Source organism: Schistocerca cancellata, chromosome 2 (genome assembly GCF_023864275.1).
Source record: "Schistocerca cancellata isolate TAMUIC-IGC-003103 chromosome 2, iqSchCanc2.1, whole genome shotgun sequence".
In the NCBI taxonomy this organism is placed as follows: Eukaryota; Metazoa; Arthropoda; class Insecta; order Orthoptera; family Acrididae; genus Schistocerca; species Schistocerca cancellata.
Window position 1 is genome coordinate 592,197,052 of NC_064627.1, and position 13,928 is coordinate 592,210,979.

Genomic DNA, 13,928 nt, shown 5'->3' on the forward strand with positions numbered 1-13,928 from the left:
AAATAATCTTTAGGATGCAGCAAAACACTGCTCAAATGATTAGCTGAGCTAGTTCCAATGGCCTGCCTCAGATTAGAAGAATCATGCATTTTACAAACTATCGGTAATCCTAAACAACAAAGTATTTAATTCTACATGGACATTCAAGATATTGACTTCATTCCATAATTCCCTTTGGACTCTTGTAGTCTCATTGTACAGATCCCTAAAATGAGATATGAACTGCTTAACAACCTTACCAATGGACACGGTATTATTAGTAATTGTCTGCTGCATATCGCATAGTATCACTAAATGTGCAGAGAGTTCTTTAGCAATGGAATGTACTTCTTCCCCTAGCTGCTCTAACTTGTTACTCACGTCAACCAAGTCCCTGTTAGTTAATGTTCCGAAGACAGTTCTGAGTATATTGCCACCAAACTCAAACCAAGCCCGCTTACGTCTAACAAGATTATTGTGGGGTAAAAGATTTAAAAAAGCAATCAATTTCCCTTCTACATGCGGTAAAGGCTACCTTGACTTGGTTTTTAGCCATAACCCAACTATGATACCATGACAGTGCTGGATCCCATATCGTATGGTTGACTGGAATTGCCTCAATAAGGTTCATGAGTTCACTTATGTTCTGAAACTGCTCTTCTACCTCACTTAGGTTATACTTCAAAATAATCTTACAATTACCACTAGCTACTACCATACTAGTTTGTGGTTTGAAAAGAACACCAGATTGATGCGGAAGGATTCTAAAAGACAAACAAAACCTAAAATAAAAGCAAGTGATCAAAGCAAAAACAATCATTATCCTTAAATTTAACATAATGAAGGCAAGAAGTTAGTCTTCCGCAAAAAGAACAATGTTAACACTGACTCAGTTGGTTGTTACCAGAATAACACACTTCCACTTCTACACATATGCAGTTAGACACTGCACACTGCTGTAAACGACGTATACACACTTAGCACACACTTAGCGTTTTCTCGGCCGTAGCAGATACCTTGACGAGGGGAAGTTCGGGGCCGCACCGGAGCATGTTCGGTGGCAACCTGGTGCCTCAGCATCAAACTGTGGATCTCGGCGTTGACGGCACACCAGCTGGTTATCATCAGGAGTGCTCTGCGGATGTCTCAGCTGCTTCTGGGGTCTGGCTCGGCGTCGTTCTTCCGGTTCATCAGCTGGTTCCAGTGCTGGATTGCTCAAATATGGCTTTACACAGTTCATGTGCACTATAATAGAGCGAAATGGCAATTGGACTTTTAATGTGACCGGGAAGATAATTTCAAGAACCTTATATGGCCCTTCCCAATGCAATTTAAATTTCTTAACGTGACCCTTCTTCAACACAGGATTACTCAAATAGACTAAGTCTCCAAAGCAATACTTAGGTATGACTGCTCTGCGATCGTGTTGCGCAGCCTGCTGCAAAAAGGACTGATGGTTCTGAGCCTTTACATGCTTCCATACTTCCTGCATTTTGCTGGCTAGGTCCCTGACGTGTTCATTGCTGCTGCCTCTTGCTGATGCTGCGAAGTCGAACAGTGAGGTCATTCACCTACCATAGACAATTTCGTAAGGGCTGAGCTGCATGCTGGTATGCACCTTCGTGTTGTAAGCACTCAGTACGAACGGATGTAGGTGTCCCACGAATCATGTTTGCTGCCCACATAATGACTTACTATTTTCATGAGAGTTCATTGAACCCGTTCCACTCGGCCATCCCCCTCTGGATGAGCTGGCGTTGTCCTTAGTTTGTCAATCTTCAGTAACTTGCTGTAGTAAATTGGAAGTAAAATTGGAACCTCGATCAGTTATTATGGATAAGGGTGAGCCATATTTCAATATCCACTCCTTAACAAATACTTGTGCCACAGTCTCAGCACTTTGGTTCGGAATTGGTGTCATTAATAGATATCTTGAGAAATGATCCAAAATAGTCAAAATATAGCAATTCCCATCCTTTGTTTTCGGTAGGGGTCCTACAATGTCGAGCCCTACTCGTTCAAAAGGAATGCTCGTTTCTGGAAGTTCTTGCAGAGGTGCTTTGGTTTTGCCCACATCATTCCGTTTATTGCATGCGTCACAACATGAAACATACCTGTATGCTTCAGTTTTACGATTTGGCCACCAATAGAGTTGTGCTATTCATAGGCTAGTTGCCCTTTTGCCACTATGTCCTGCCAATGGGCTGTCATGACATTCTTTTAACACTTGTTACCGTAGTGCTTCAGGTATGACAATGCGGTTCCCTTTTTCAGTCATCTTGTACAGTGTCCCATCAACAACTTCAAATTTAGGATCATGTTTCCATGATTGACACTGCGTGTCAGCATCTTGCGCATTTATTAATTCCTCTTCCTGGCAGATGGTGAAACATGTTCTGACTTTCCTACTCAATCCATCTGCATTGCTGTGCAGTTTCCCAGGGCAATGGACTACCTTGAATTGATACTCGCTTAACCGTAAAGCTCATCGAGCTAATCGACTGCTGGGGTCCTTTAGGTCGAGTAGCAACTTCAGTGCTGCATGATCTGTCACTATCGTGTTGTCGAATAATTGCACTCTGCCTTGTTCAAAAGATGAGAAGCAAATGAAATTGGATGCTCTTCTCCATCACTTTCCTGTGAAAGTACTGCTCCAACAGCACAATTACTAGCATCAGTTGCTAGGATGAAAGGTTTCGAGAAATCTGGATAAGCCAATACGGGAGCTGTTGTCAAAGCTGTTTTCAGTGCTTCCATCGCTTGTGAACATTCGGAACTCCACTTGAAAACTGCTCCTTTTTTCAGTAATTGAGTCATTGGCCGTGCTATGTCAGCATACTCCTTAATAAATCATCTGTAGTAGTTCGCTGTGCCTAAGAAAGACTGTAGCTCTTTCACATTCATCAGTTCAGGATAGTTCTTCACAGCTTCCACCAATTTAAAATTAAGTTTTACTCCTTTTGCGGTTATCCAGTGTCCCAAATACTCCACTTCAGGTACAGCAAATTGACACTTTGACATAAACAAGGAAAGATTTTCTCTGCATAGTCTCTCAAAAACAGCTGTCAGTCCTTCAGCATGTTGTTGCATGTCCTGACTGAAGATAATAACATCGTTGAGGTAAACTAGACATTGTGTGGGGATTAGTTCTCTGAGGACTGTATCCATCAGACGTTGAAATGTTGCTGGCGCATTCCGCAGACCGAAAGGAAGACGGTTATACTTGTACACACCTGTAGGCATAATAAACGATGTTTTAGCCCGATCGTCTGGATGTACGGTCAGTTGATTGTACCTGCTGGTTAGGTCACAAACAGAAAAGAATTTGCACGAACCAAGATAATCCAATGAGTGTACAAGATCCGGTAATGGATGAATATCCGGTAACGTCACAGCATTCAGCTTCTGCTAATCAACACAGAATCGGTACTTCTGTTCTCCTGTAGGCGATTTCCTTTTTACGATCATGATGGGGGAGGCCCAGGCTGGATCAGATGGCTCTCTATGTTCAATAAACCTGGCTTCCAGTTGTTCTTTAATCATCTCGTCAAATAAGGTTTGTTGACTATAAGGAATTCTGTATGGTCATTGAGCAATGGGTGCTGCTCCTCCAGTATGTATTCTATGTTGAACTAATGGAGTTGCTGGAAGATTATGCCACTCACAGAAGAGATCCGAGTAGCTAAGAAGCACTCGTAAAATTATTTCCCAATCCTACGGTGATAAATGGTTTAATTTAGTACCCAGCTCTTGTTTATTTCCCGATCCTCCGCCGATAAATGGTTTAATTTAGTAACCAGCTCTTGTTCGATTGATCGACGTGCTTTGACAGTTGCCTCTCCTGTATTGACATTCATTGGACCATAAGTTGCTACTTGTTCATCTTTCTCCTTGGTAGGGATTTCTATCACGCCTTGTGGATCTAGGATCAATACTGTTGCCACAGTAGTTCTGTGTGGTAATTATGCTTCCGCATTACTCATGTTAGCAATGTTCACTGGAACTCGGAGTTTCCCATTTGGTTCGTCCTCAATAACACTGACAGTTCTTGCTACATAACAATGCTTCTGGTATAGCAAACTACTGTTTACTGATGGCTCTGTTAACAACAAATTACTTCCTCAGCACTTCGGTATCTTCACGTTGATATACAGTGTATTTCCTGTTCCCGGGGGATGCGCTCACTTTCAGTCAAATGTACGTTGACTCGGAATGGTATACTTGTGCCACTTCTCGGTTTGCACATTACCTCAGTGTCACTAACATTCTTTTGAGTCTGACACTTAGAATTCCTATTGCAACCATAATCATTATGACCGAATCAGATTTCTCTCTTTGCTACATCGATCTGAGCATGGTTCGCTGACAGGAAATCTAACCCTAGTATACCTTCATAGTGTATCTCTCTACTTCTTATCACTTGCATTCTGGCCTCATATTCATCTTGGCCTATCACAAAGTTAATCACAACTTCTCCATAATTATTCACCTGGTTGCCATTTAACCCTTTAATGGTACAGCTCGGCTGCCTCCAGCTTCTCTCTTTAACTACATGGCACCACATTAGAGAAATTTGAGTCCCTGTATCAACTAGAAAATGGACATTCTGTCCGGTAAATTGCGTTAACAAGCAGGCCTTCAGAACTGTCATTTGTGGAGCTCGCAGTAACTATTGCTTATTGGGGGCGAAAGTAGTGGTGGCACACCTGTCCCCTCTGTCGTTTAACATACTCCTTGCATTCCTTCCTCTACAGTTCCGCGCAATGTGGCCTTCCCTTCCACAAACGAAACACCGAATCTTCTTCCCACTAGTATTGGCCGCCTGTTTCCTGTTCCCATGATAACTGGTTCCTGAATAAGCTTCGAACACACAGCGATCCGGTTTGCGGTCCATTTGAGGTCTCTGTAACTCTTTCACAAATCGAACTGCCATCTGTATGGTTTCTTCAAATGTCTCACAATGTGCCACTCTGACTGTATGACCAACTTCACCCTGTAACCCATTCAAAAACGTATCTAATGCCCTTTTTCCTGCTTCAAACCATTTTTCCTCATTGTGCGAATCATTCTCGCTGAGCTCATATGTATTAGCGTTAACTTTTCTAATGTGATCAGCAAAATGCTCATTAGATTCTCCATCCAATACACACATGTTGTGCAGTTGTTCCCTGTAAAATCTTGCTGTCTTCTTCCCTTTGTACCGTTGCACCAGTATCTGCTTAAAAACATCATAGGTAGCTGCTCGAGTGCACATGGTATCACACGTAACAAAATTGAGTGTATCGTCTTGAATTCGCAATTTTGCCACAGTTACTTTATCTGAATCACAACAGGATCCTAAACTTGATGCGTTTTCCAGTTTACTAAAAAACATGTGAATATCCTCATCAGACTTCCCATGAAAGACCGGAACTGTGGGGATCAAAGAAAAATTTTTAACTACTGCTGAATCTGTTGTGCTTTCATCGGCTACATTCCGAAGACTACTATTCACTTGTCTGACATCCCTTCTACTTTCAGTATCTGTTTTCAATCGCTGAATTTCTTCTCGTAACTGTGCAATAACAGTCTGCAAATCTTGTTGTGCCTCTGCCATACTGAATAACCCGGTCACTCTATTTATTTAAAAATTTGCCATCATTGCCGTTCGCATGCACACCAAGCAAAGCCCATATCTGCTGCAGTCCTACCTTCAGTGCTGGGTCTCATTCCGTTGCATCGTCTGCAGAGATGTGCTCCGATGGAGGATGGTATCTGCCTTGTGCTGCTTCTACGTACGGATATGAAACACGAACTTCGCGAACAATGTCAATCACCGCTATACCCTGTTGGAAGACTGTAGGTTTTCTTCTCTCCCCAGGAAAGGATTTCCACAGGATCCCACTTCTGACACCATTTTATAAGGTATTTGACTGGTCAGGATGATGGCAGGTGGGCGTGAGGGTCTTAGGGCGAGCCGGTGATCAGCATTTGAACACGGTCGAATAATTTACTTTAACTTTTATTAAAAACTCGTGACATACATACTCAGAAGCGGTCAGCGTCCTTGCAGCCTACCAAATGCAATGCGGAAGCCCAGTGTCTGATGACGCAGCAGGGTGTCTCATGACAACAGCCGCCTGGCCGACAGAAAGACCCACTTTTATTCTACGTTGCTAGCTGAGGGTGAACGATCGCTTGCCTACTTCACCCGTTCCCTTACACTTTGTTGTATTATGGACAACATCACTGATTCAGTGAGCATTAAATTGGTAAATAGAAACTCCTCATTGCTCCCCAGACAGTATTATATTTCTTGTTAAGTTTTATAGGACACTCTCATTCCCAGGTTCTTTCTGATGTACTATTTATACACTGAATAACTCATTTACTTAATACATTTATGTTGGATAGTAACAACAGAAAGTCAAATTTCCCTACATTATGTAACATTTTCTAGTTAAAAAATGAAAAACTGGCACTACTTAGCAGGAGTGGGAAAAAGGGGGGGGGGGGGAGATTCAGAGGAAAAGGGGGGAGAAATAATGAAACCAGCCTACTGTTACTATTACATATGAAAGAATGCAATAAACAATCTCTCTATATAAGGGCTACAAGTCATATGATGTGCATTTTAGTCATCAATGACAGTGAAAACACTTACCCACGTGCATCCTTTCGCCAGTATGGGGCATAAAGTCCTGAAAATGCTGGGACAAAATAAACTTCACCATGAGCTGCATCTACTGCTCTTTCTGAGTCTGAGACATTTTCCAAAAGTCTGATGTTATTTTTCAGCCAACGAAATGCAACACCTGCAATGGCAATGGCACCTTCCAAAGCATAAACAGGAGGTGAATTTTCACCCATACGGTATGCTACAGTTGTCAAAAGCCCATGATTTGACTGCACTGCCTGTAAATTTTACACATATTTTAATTGCAGAGAACTGTGAAGTAAGTGTTGTACTCACATGGTTTTCTTTTTCCATTTTGTGAATACTAAAGCTACTAATGAGGGAACATCTCTAACTTGACCTCTATTTTAAGGAGAAAAAAGCACACTTGTCAGATATCAACCCCTGCAACTGATCCCACATAATAATTTGGACCAGTACTCTGATAGTACACCATTACAGTCTTCTGAAAATACAGCTATTCAAGTTTTGCATTCACCATTTGTTTGTCAATTGCTCCACCCACCATAGCTGCTAATGCTCAAGCGTGAAATACTTACAGTGGAGTGAGTAAGAGGTATGTGAAATACAGTTTTGATGTTGGTAACATGCTCTGTTCACTGTGTCAAAGCACACGATTTGTAACCTGTCGCTGCTTCCAGAGATCTCTTTGTTTCAAATATTTTTATGTTGTGATTCACAAATGCAGTGTAAACAAATGAAATGAATTAATGTGTCATTAAAGAAGTAGCATACTGCCTTTCACTAATTAACATTGCTGGTACCCACTACTTTCTTTACAACATAAAGTGAAGTACAGCTGTAGGAAAGTCCATGAGTTCCGCGGAGTGCCCCATTCTGCTGTTCACAATGTCTAATGACTAATGAGGTCGCTGATATGGAGTACCGGGCAGTAGGTGGCAGCACAATGCACCTAATATCACATAGTGCACATAGTGTAGCTATTCTATATTGTGAAAAATAGGGTGACAGATAGATGAGAGATTTAGCTTTTTTTTTTTTTTTTTTTTTTTTTTTTTTTTTTTTTTTTTTTTTTAATTAGCAATCAAGTTGACCAGATATCCCCATACACTGATGAGCTAAAACATAATGACCACTGCCCATCATGAGACTGAATTGTGTCTGGTGGCATTGTGGATACACAATACAGTAAAATTAAACAATCATATGGCGCTAGTGGCCAGGGCACCTCACCTGGGGTTGCTCAGTACCTGGTGCAAGTTTTTCTATTTTATGACATTTCAGTGACTTGTACATCAATACCCCTAGCAAAGAAAAACTCTGACCTGGCCAGGAATTGAAATCAGGACCCTGCAATCTAAAGACAGCAATACTAGCTGCTAGATCATGAGCGTGTGATGCAGTAGTATACAAGCAGAACAAAGATGAATGGGAAAACATTCTAGAGACAATACAGACCTCAAACAGCAAAATCAACTGACATAAACGTCTTTGACAAAGGGCAGAGTGTTATGACCAAATGCCTGGGAATGCTGGTTGGTTGGTCATGTGCTACAGTCACGAGCATCTTTGGAACATGATGGAATCATGGTGAAATCTGGAATAGATGACAAAGTATTAGACATACATGGTTCATCATTGAATGTTTAGGTCAGTGGCTTTCCCACTTTTTAGATGAGGATAGGTGGCAATCTGTGGCTGATTTGATGATGGAGTACAATTCTAGTGGAGACACATGTGGTCATTACACTTTGTTGACCATGAGGCTTTGCAGCTGATGGCCTCTATGTGTTCCACTGTTAACTGAATAAAATCATCAGTTAAAGCTGCAGTGGACATTGGATTATTAAGATTGAACCAAGCATCAATGGAAATGTGTGGCCTTGTTGAATGAATTACTTTTCCTTTGTGGCATAAGGTGTTGTTCCACCTCTTCCTTGCAATCAGATGAAAGAAGTTTGTGTAAAAACATTGTTCCAGTAGTTAGCATGTAGAGAATTTTCCACTGTGCCCATGGTGATTTGATTAATGTACACAGTTGTAGTGAGACATGTGAGCTCAGAACTCCACCAAAGCGCAACACTGATTGAGCATATCCACCTGCTGTGGAGAGATCACTTATGCTTTAGCATCATGGCTTGGATGTGTTTTGGAAGGCAGAGAACAAGAGATGTTGTTTTCAGCGACAATACCCAAAACCAGTTTAAAGAAGATGAAGAAAAATTTCATTCCCTTCTCTTCTAATCTGAGACTCAGATTGCAGATGTTGTTCTGATTATTAAGAGATTTGTTCACCATACCTTATAACTGTTACATAAAAGCAACAAAATACAGAGGAGTTCTTTAAAAAGTAGTTACATCACTTCCCAGCAAATTGGCGTAGATGTGACCGCTCTTACTGCCCTCAACCCTCTGCAGCTGGGTAAGATATCACCTGGTATAACAAGTGGCAATGCACAGCAGATCCACAGCTTCAAGAAACTATGAGAAAGCAACTTAAGGGAATGAGTTATCATGAAATTCATCAGAGTGACAGATCAATAGTGAAGTTTTGGCTCAGTTACAACCCATTGCATGAGTCGTAAACTTCACTTATTATATAATGATAAAGGTTGTATGCAGGTACATCATCCAGGTGAGTGGCTGTTCACAACCTGCTCGATATCATGAAGGTCTATGTCAAGCAGCTTTAAACTCTCTTGGGGTCACCCACTTTTAGTCTTCCATAATGTTCCATGAATTTATATCTAAACATATTTCCTTTACATAACACATTTTATGCATTTTGTAATTTATTTTTTGTGATTCTTTATGCTGATAATCAAACACAAATAATAAAAATCATTTGTCCCTACAGTAGCTAAATATAAATTAAACAAAAGTCACTCACCAAATAGTGGAGGTGCTGAGTCGAAGATAGGCACAATAAAAAGATTGTCACAAATGAAGCTTTTGGCCACTAAGCCCTTTATCAAAAATAGATGACACACACACACAATGCAAATGCAACTCACACACACATGACTGCAGTCTCAGGCAACAAGGCCACACTGCAAGCAGCATCACCAATGCATGATGGGAGTGGTGACTGGGTGGGGGAAAGGAAGAGGCTGGGGTGGGAAGGGGGGGTAGTAGGGTAAGGGTGGAAGACAGTGAAGTGCTATAGGTTAAGCGATGGGCAGGGAAGGGTGAGGAGGGGGAGGGGGAGGGTATCAGAAAAGGACGGAAGTAAGAAGACTGGACGCAATGGTGGAATGAGGACTGGGTAGAGCTGGAATGGAAGCAGGGAAGGGGCTGGATGGGTGAGAACAATGATTAATGAAGATTGAGGCCAGGAGGGTTACAGGAATATAGGATATATTGCAGGGAGACTTCCCACCTGTGCCATTCAGAAAAGCTGTTGTTGGCGGGAAGGATTCATATGGCACAGGCTGTGAAGCAGTCACTGAAATGAAGAATCTTGTATTGGGCATTGTGCTTAGCAACAATGTGGTCCAGTTGTTTTTTTGTCACAGTTTGCCAGTGGCCATTCATGCAGACACACAGCTTGTTAGTTGTCATGCCCACAGAGAGTGGAGCACAGTGGTTGCAGCTTAGCTTGAGCTTGTAGATTACATGACTGGTTTAACAGGTAGCCCTGCCTTTGATGGGATAGGTGATGTTTGTGACCGGACTGGAGTAAGTGGTGGTGGCAGGATGTATGGGACAGGTCTTGTGTGTAATTCTATTACAGGGATATGAGCCACAAGGTAAGGGGTTGGGAGCAGGGGTTGGTTAAAGATGGATGAGTATATTGTGTAGGTTTGGTGGACGGCAGTGGCAGGGGTTGGAAGGATGGTGGCAAGACATTTCTCATTTCAGGGCATGATGAGAGGTAGTCAAAAATCCTGGTGAAGAATATAATTCAGTTGCACCACTTCTGGGTCGTACTGAGTTACAAAGGGAATACTCCTCTGTGACTAGTCTGTGACTTTGGTAAGTGGTGGAAGACTAGAAAGAAAAGAAATGGGATATTTGTTTTTGTACAAGGTTGGGAGGAAAATTATGGCCTGTGATGGCATCAGTGAGAAGCTCAGAATATTTCGAGAGGGACTGCTCATCACTGCAGTAGGCCATGGTCATTGGGGATGTTAGTGTAAAAGGAGGTGGCATCAATAGTGATGAGCAGGGCTCCATGTGGTAAAGGGACAGGAACTGTGGAGTGCTGGTTGAGAAAATGGTTGGTGTCTTTTATATAGGATAGTAGGTTCTGGGTAATAGGTTGAAAGTATTGGTCTACGAGAGGAGAAATTCTCTCAGTGGGGCACAGTAAATGGCTACAATGGGGCATCCTGGGTTGTTGGGTTAATAGACTTTGGAAGCATGTAGAAGGTAGGAGTACAGGGAGTGGTAGCAGTGAGCAGAGACATGGACTCTGGGGAGAGGTTCTGGGATGAGCCTAAGGATTTGAGGACTGACTGGAGATCCTGCTGGATTTCTGGAGTGATGTCACTGTGGCAAGGTTTGTAGGTGGAAGTATCTGACATCTCCCAAAGTCCTTCTGCCAGGTAATCCTTGTGGTTCAAACCAAAAGTGGTGGAACCTTTGTACGTAGGTAGGATTATAAGGTTGGGATACGTTTTCAGATGGTGGACTGTGGTTCTTTCTGTGAATGCAAGGTTAGTTTGCATGTTGAGGGATTTGAGGTGAGATAAGGTTCGAGGTTAAGATATTCTGGAAAGCTAGCATTGGGTTATTTGGTGGCCAGTGGGGGTGGATCACGGTTGGATGGAGGAGTGAAGTGAGTTAGGCAGGGTTCAACATTGGTCTTTAGTTGAGTCTGATTGGTAGGTTTGGTGGCGAAAAAGTGTTTCCACTGTAGGGACTGGAGGAAGGAGAGAAGGTCTTCAACAAGTCCAGCATGGTTGAATTTGGGAGTGGGCAAAAGGTGAGGCCTCTGGAAATGACTGATATTTCTGTGGGGCTAAGGCTTCTGGAGGAAAGGTTCATGACTGTTTCATGGGCCTGTTTGGTTCTGTATTCTGTGTGGTGGTGGGAGGGAGTTTTGGAGGGTCGGGTAGATGTAGTAGTCTGTGAGGTAGGGTTTGTCAGCTATGAGGAGACATGGGGGAGGTTTGGAGGTTGTTGTGGAGGTTGTGGACAGTGGTGCTCCAACACAGGAATACAAAGTCAGCAGGGTGGAGAGGTTTTTGAGGTGGCATTGTGCATATTTTTCTAGTTGCTGGAGGGCAAGAGTTTCAATGTGTGTTATGGGTTCCAGGAATTTGGGATTGTATAGCAGGAGAATTTTGCAGATGGAGTCACACCATTTTCAACTATCACTATTGTTGCTCTCTCTCAGATTTCATCTTGTTTCCCTCTTTTGCATCTGTTTCAACCTTATCATGATTTTTCACATGTATTTGGATGTATTTCTGCAGACGCTTGGTATATTTCGAGAGGGATCGCTCGTCACTGCAGTTGCAATGGCCATGGGTGCTAGCCTGTGTGGAAGGGACTTCTTGGAATCGAATGGGTGGCAGCTGTCAAAGTGGAGGTATTGCTGGTGGTTAGTAGGTTTTTATATGGACAGAGGTAATTTTTTGCATTTTTTCCACCACCAACGCCCATTACCTTTTTGCTATTGAACACTAGCTTTCCCAATTACTGATGGATTCCAAACCAACAACCTACTTCATTGTCACCATGACCAACTCGCTGACAATTATTTCTTCTTTGAAGGCATTACCTACAAACAAATCCAGGGTACTGCTATGGGCACCCATATGGTACCATCCTATGCCAACCTGTTCATGGGACATCTTGGAATCCTTCCTAAATATTCAGAATCCTAAGCCCCTCACTTGGTTCAGATTCACTGACAACATCTTTGCAATCTGGTCCGAAGGTGAGGACACCCTATCCAAATGCCTGCAGAACCTTAACCACTTCTCCCCCATTTGCTTCACCTGATCCTACTCAACCTAACAAACCACCTTCCTAAATTCGACCTCCACCTCAAAGATGGCTACATCAGTACCTCTGTCCATATCAAACCTACTAACCACCAGCAATACCTCCACTTTGACAGCTGCCACCCGTTCGATTCCAAGAAGTCCCTTCCACACAGGCTAGCACCCATGGCCATTGCATCTGCAGTGATGAGCGATCCCTCTCGAAATATACCAAGCATCTCACTGATGCCTTCACTGACCATAATTATCCCCAACCTAGTACAAAAACAAATCTCCCATGCCTCATCTTCCAGTCTTCCACCACCTCCCAAGTCCCACCGTCCAGCTGCAGAGGACCATTCCCCTTGTAACTCAGTACCACCTAGGAATGAGCAACTAAATTACAGTCTCCACCAAGTTTTTGACTACTTCCTGTTGTGCCCTGAAATGGGAAATGTCCTGCCCACCATCCTTCCTACCCCTCCTACAGTGGGATTCCTCCATTCACCAAACCTACAGAATACACTCATCCATATCTACACAACTCCTGCTCCCAAACACTTTCCTCATGGCTCCCTATAATAGAATTAGATGCAACACCTGTCCTATACATTCTTCCATCACCATCAACTCCAGTTCAGTCACATTACGTATCCCACCGAAGGCAGGGCTGCCTGTGAAACCAGTCATGTGATCTACAAGCTAAGCTACAATTACTATGCTGCATTGTATGTGGGCATGACAAACAACAAGCTGTCTGTCCACATGAATGGCCACTGAAAAACTGGCCAAAGAACAACTGGACCACAAGCACAACACACAACACAACATTCTTCATTTCAATGATGCTTCACAGCCTGTGCCATATGGATCCTTCCCACCAACACCAGCTTTTCTGAATGGCGCAGATGAGAACTTTCCCTGCAGTATATCCTATGTTCCTGTAACCCTCCTGGCCTCAACCTTCGTCAAGTCATTGTCCTCACCCATCTAGCCCCTTCCCTGTTTCCATTCCAGCACTGCGCAGCTCTCATTCCACCACTGCACCCAGTCTTTTTACTTCTGTCCTTTTCCACTACCCCCCCTCCCACTGCCTACACTCCATCTAACCTGCAGCACTTCACTGTCCGCCACCCTTACCCTATAACCCCTCCCCCCTCTACTCTCCCCAGATGCCTCCTTACCCTCACCCAGTCGCCACTCCCATCATGCACTGGTGCTGCTGCTTGCAGTGTAGCCTCAGTCATCTGAGACTGCAATCATGTGTGGGTGAGTTGCATTTGTGTGTGTGTGTGTGTGTGTGTGTGTGTGTGTGTGTGTGTGTGTGTGTGTTCCCATCATCTATGTTTGACGAAGGGTTTACTGGGAAAGCTTTATTT

General features: G+C 43.0%; 1 protein-coding gene across 1 annotated transcript in view; it reads right to left on the bottom strand.

Annotated features, from left to right (window-relative positions):
* LOC126156806 (glycerol kinase-like) overlaps positions 1–13,928 on the bottom strand; it is a 286,026-nt gene that overhangs the window by 101,694 nt on the left and 170,404 nt on the right. Inside the window, exon 7 of the mRNA XM_049916333.1 lies at positions 6,623–6,873. Coding sequence (XP_049772290.1) covers positions 6,623–6,873 — 251 coding nt within the window. The remainder of the gene's footprint in view (positions 1–6,622; positions 6,874–13,928) is intronic.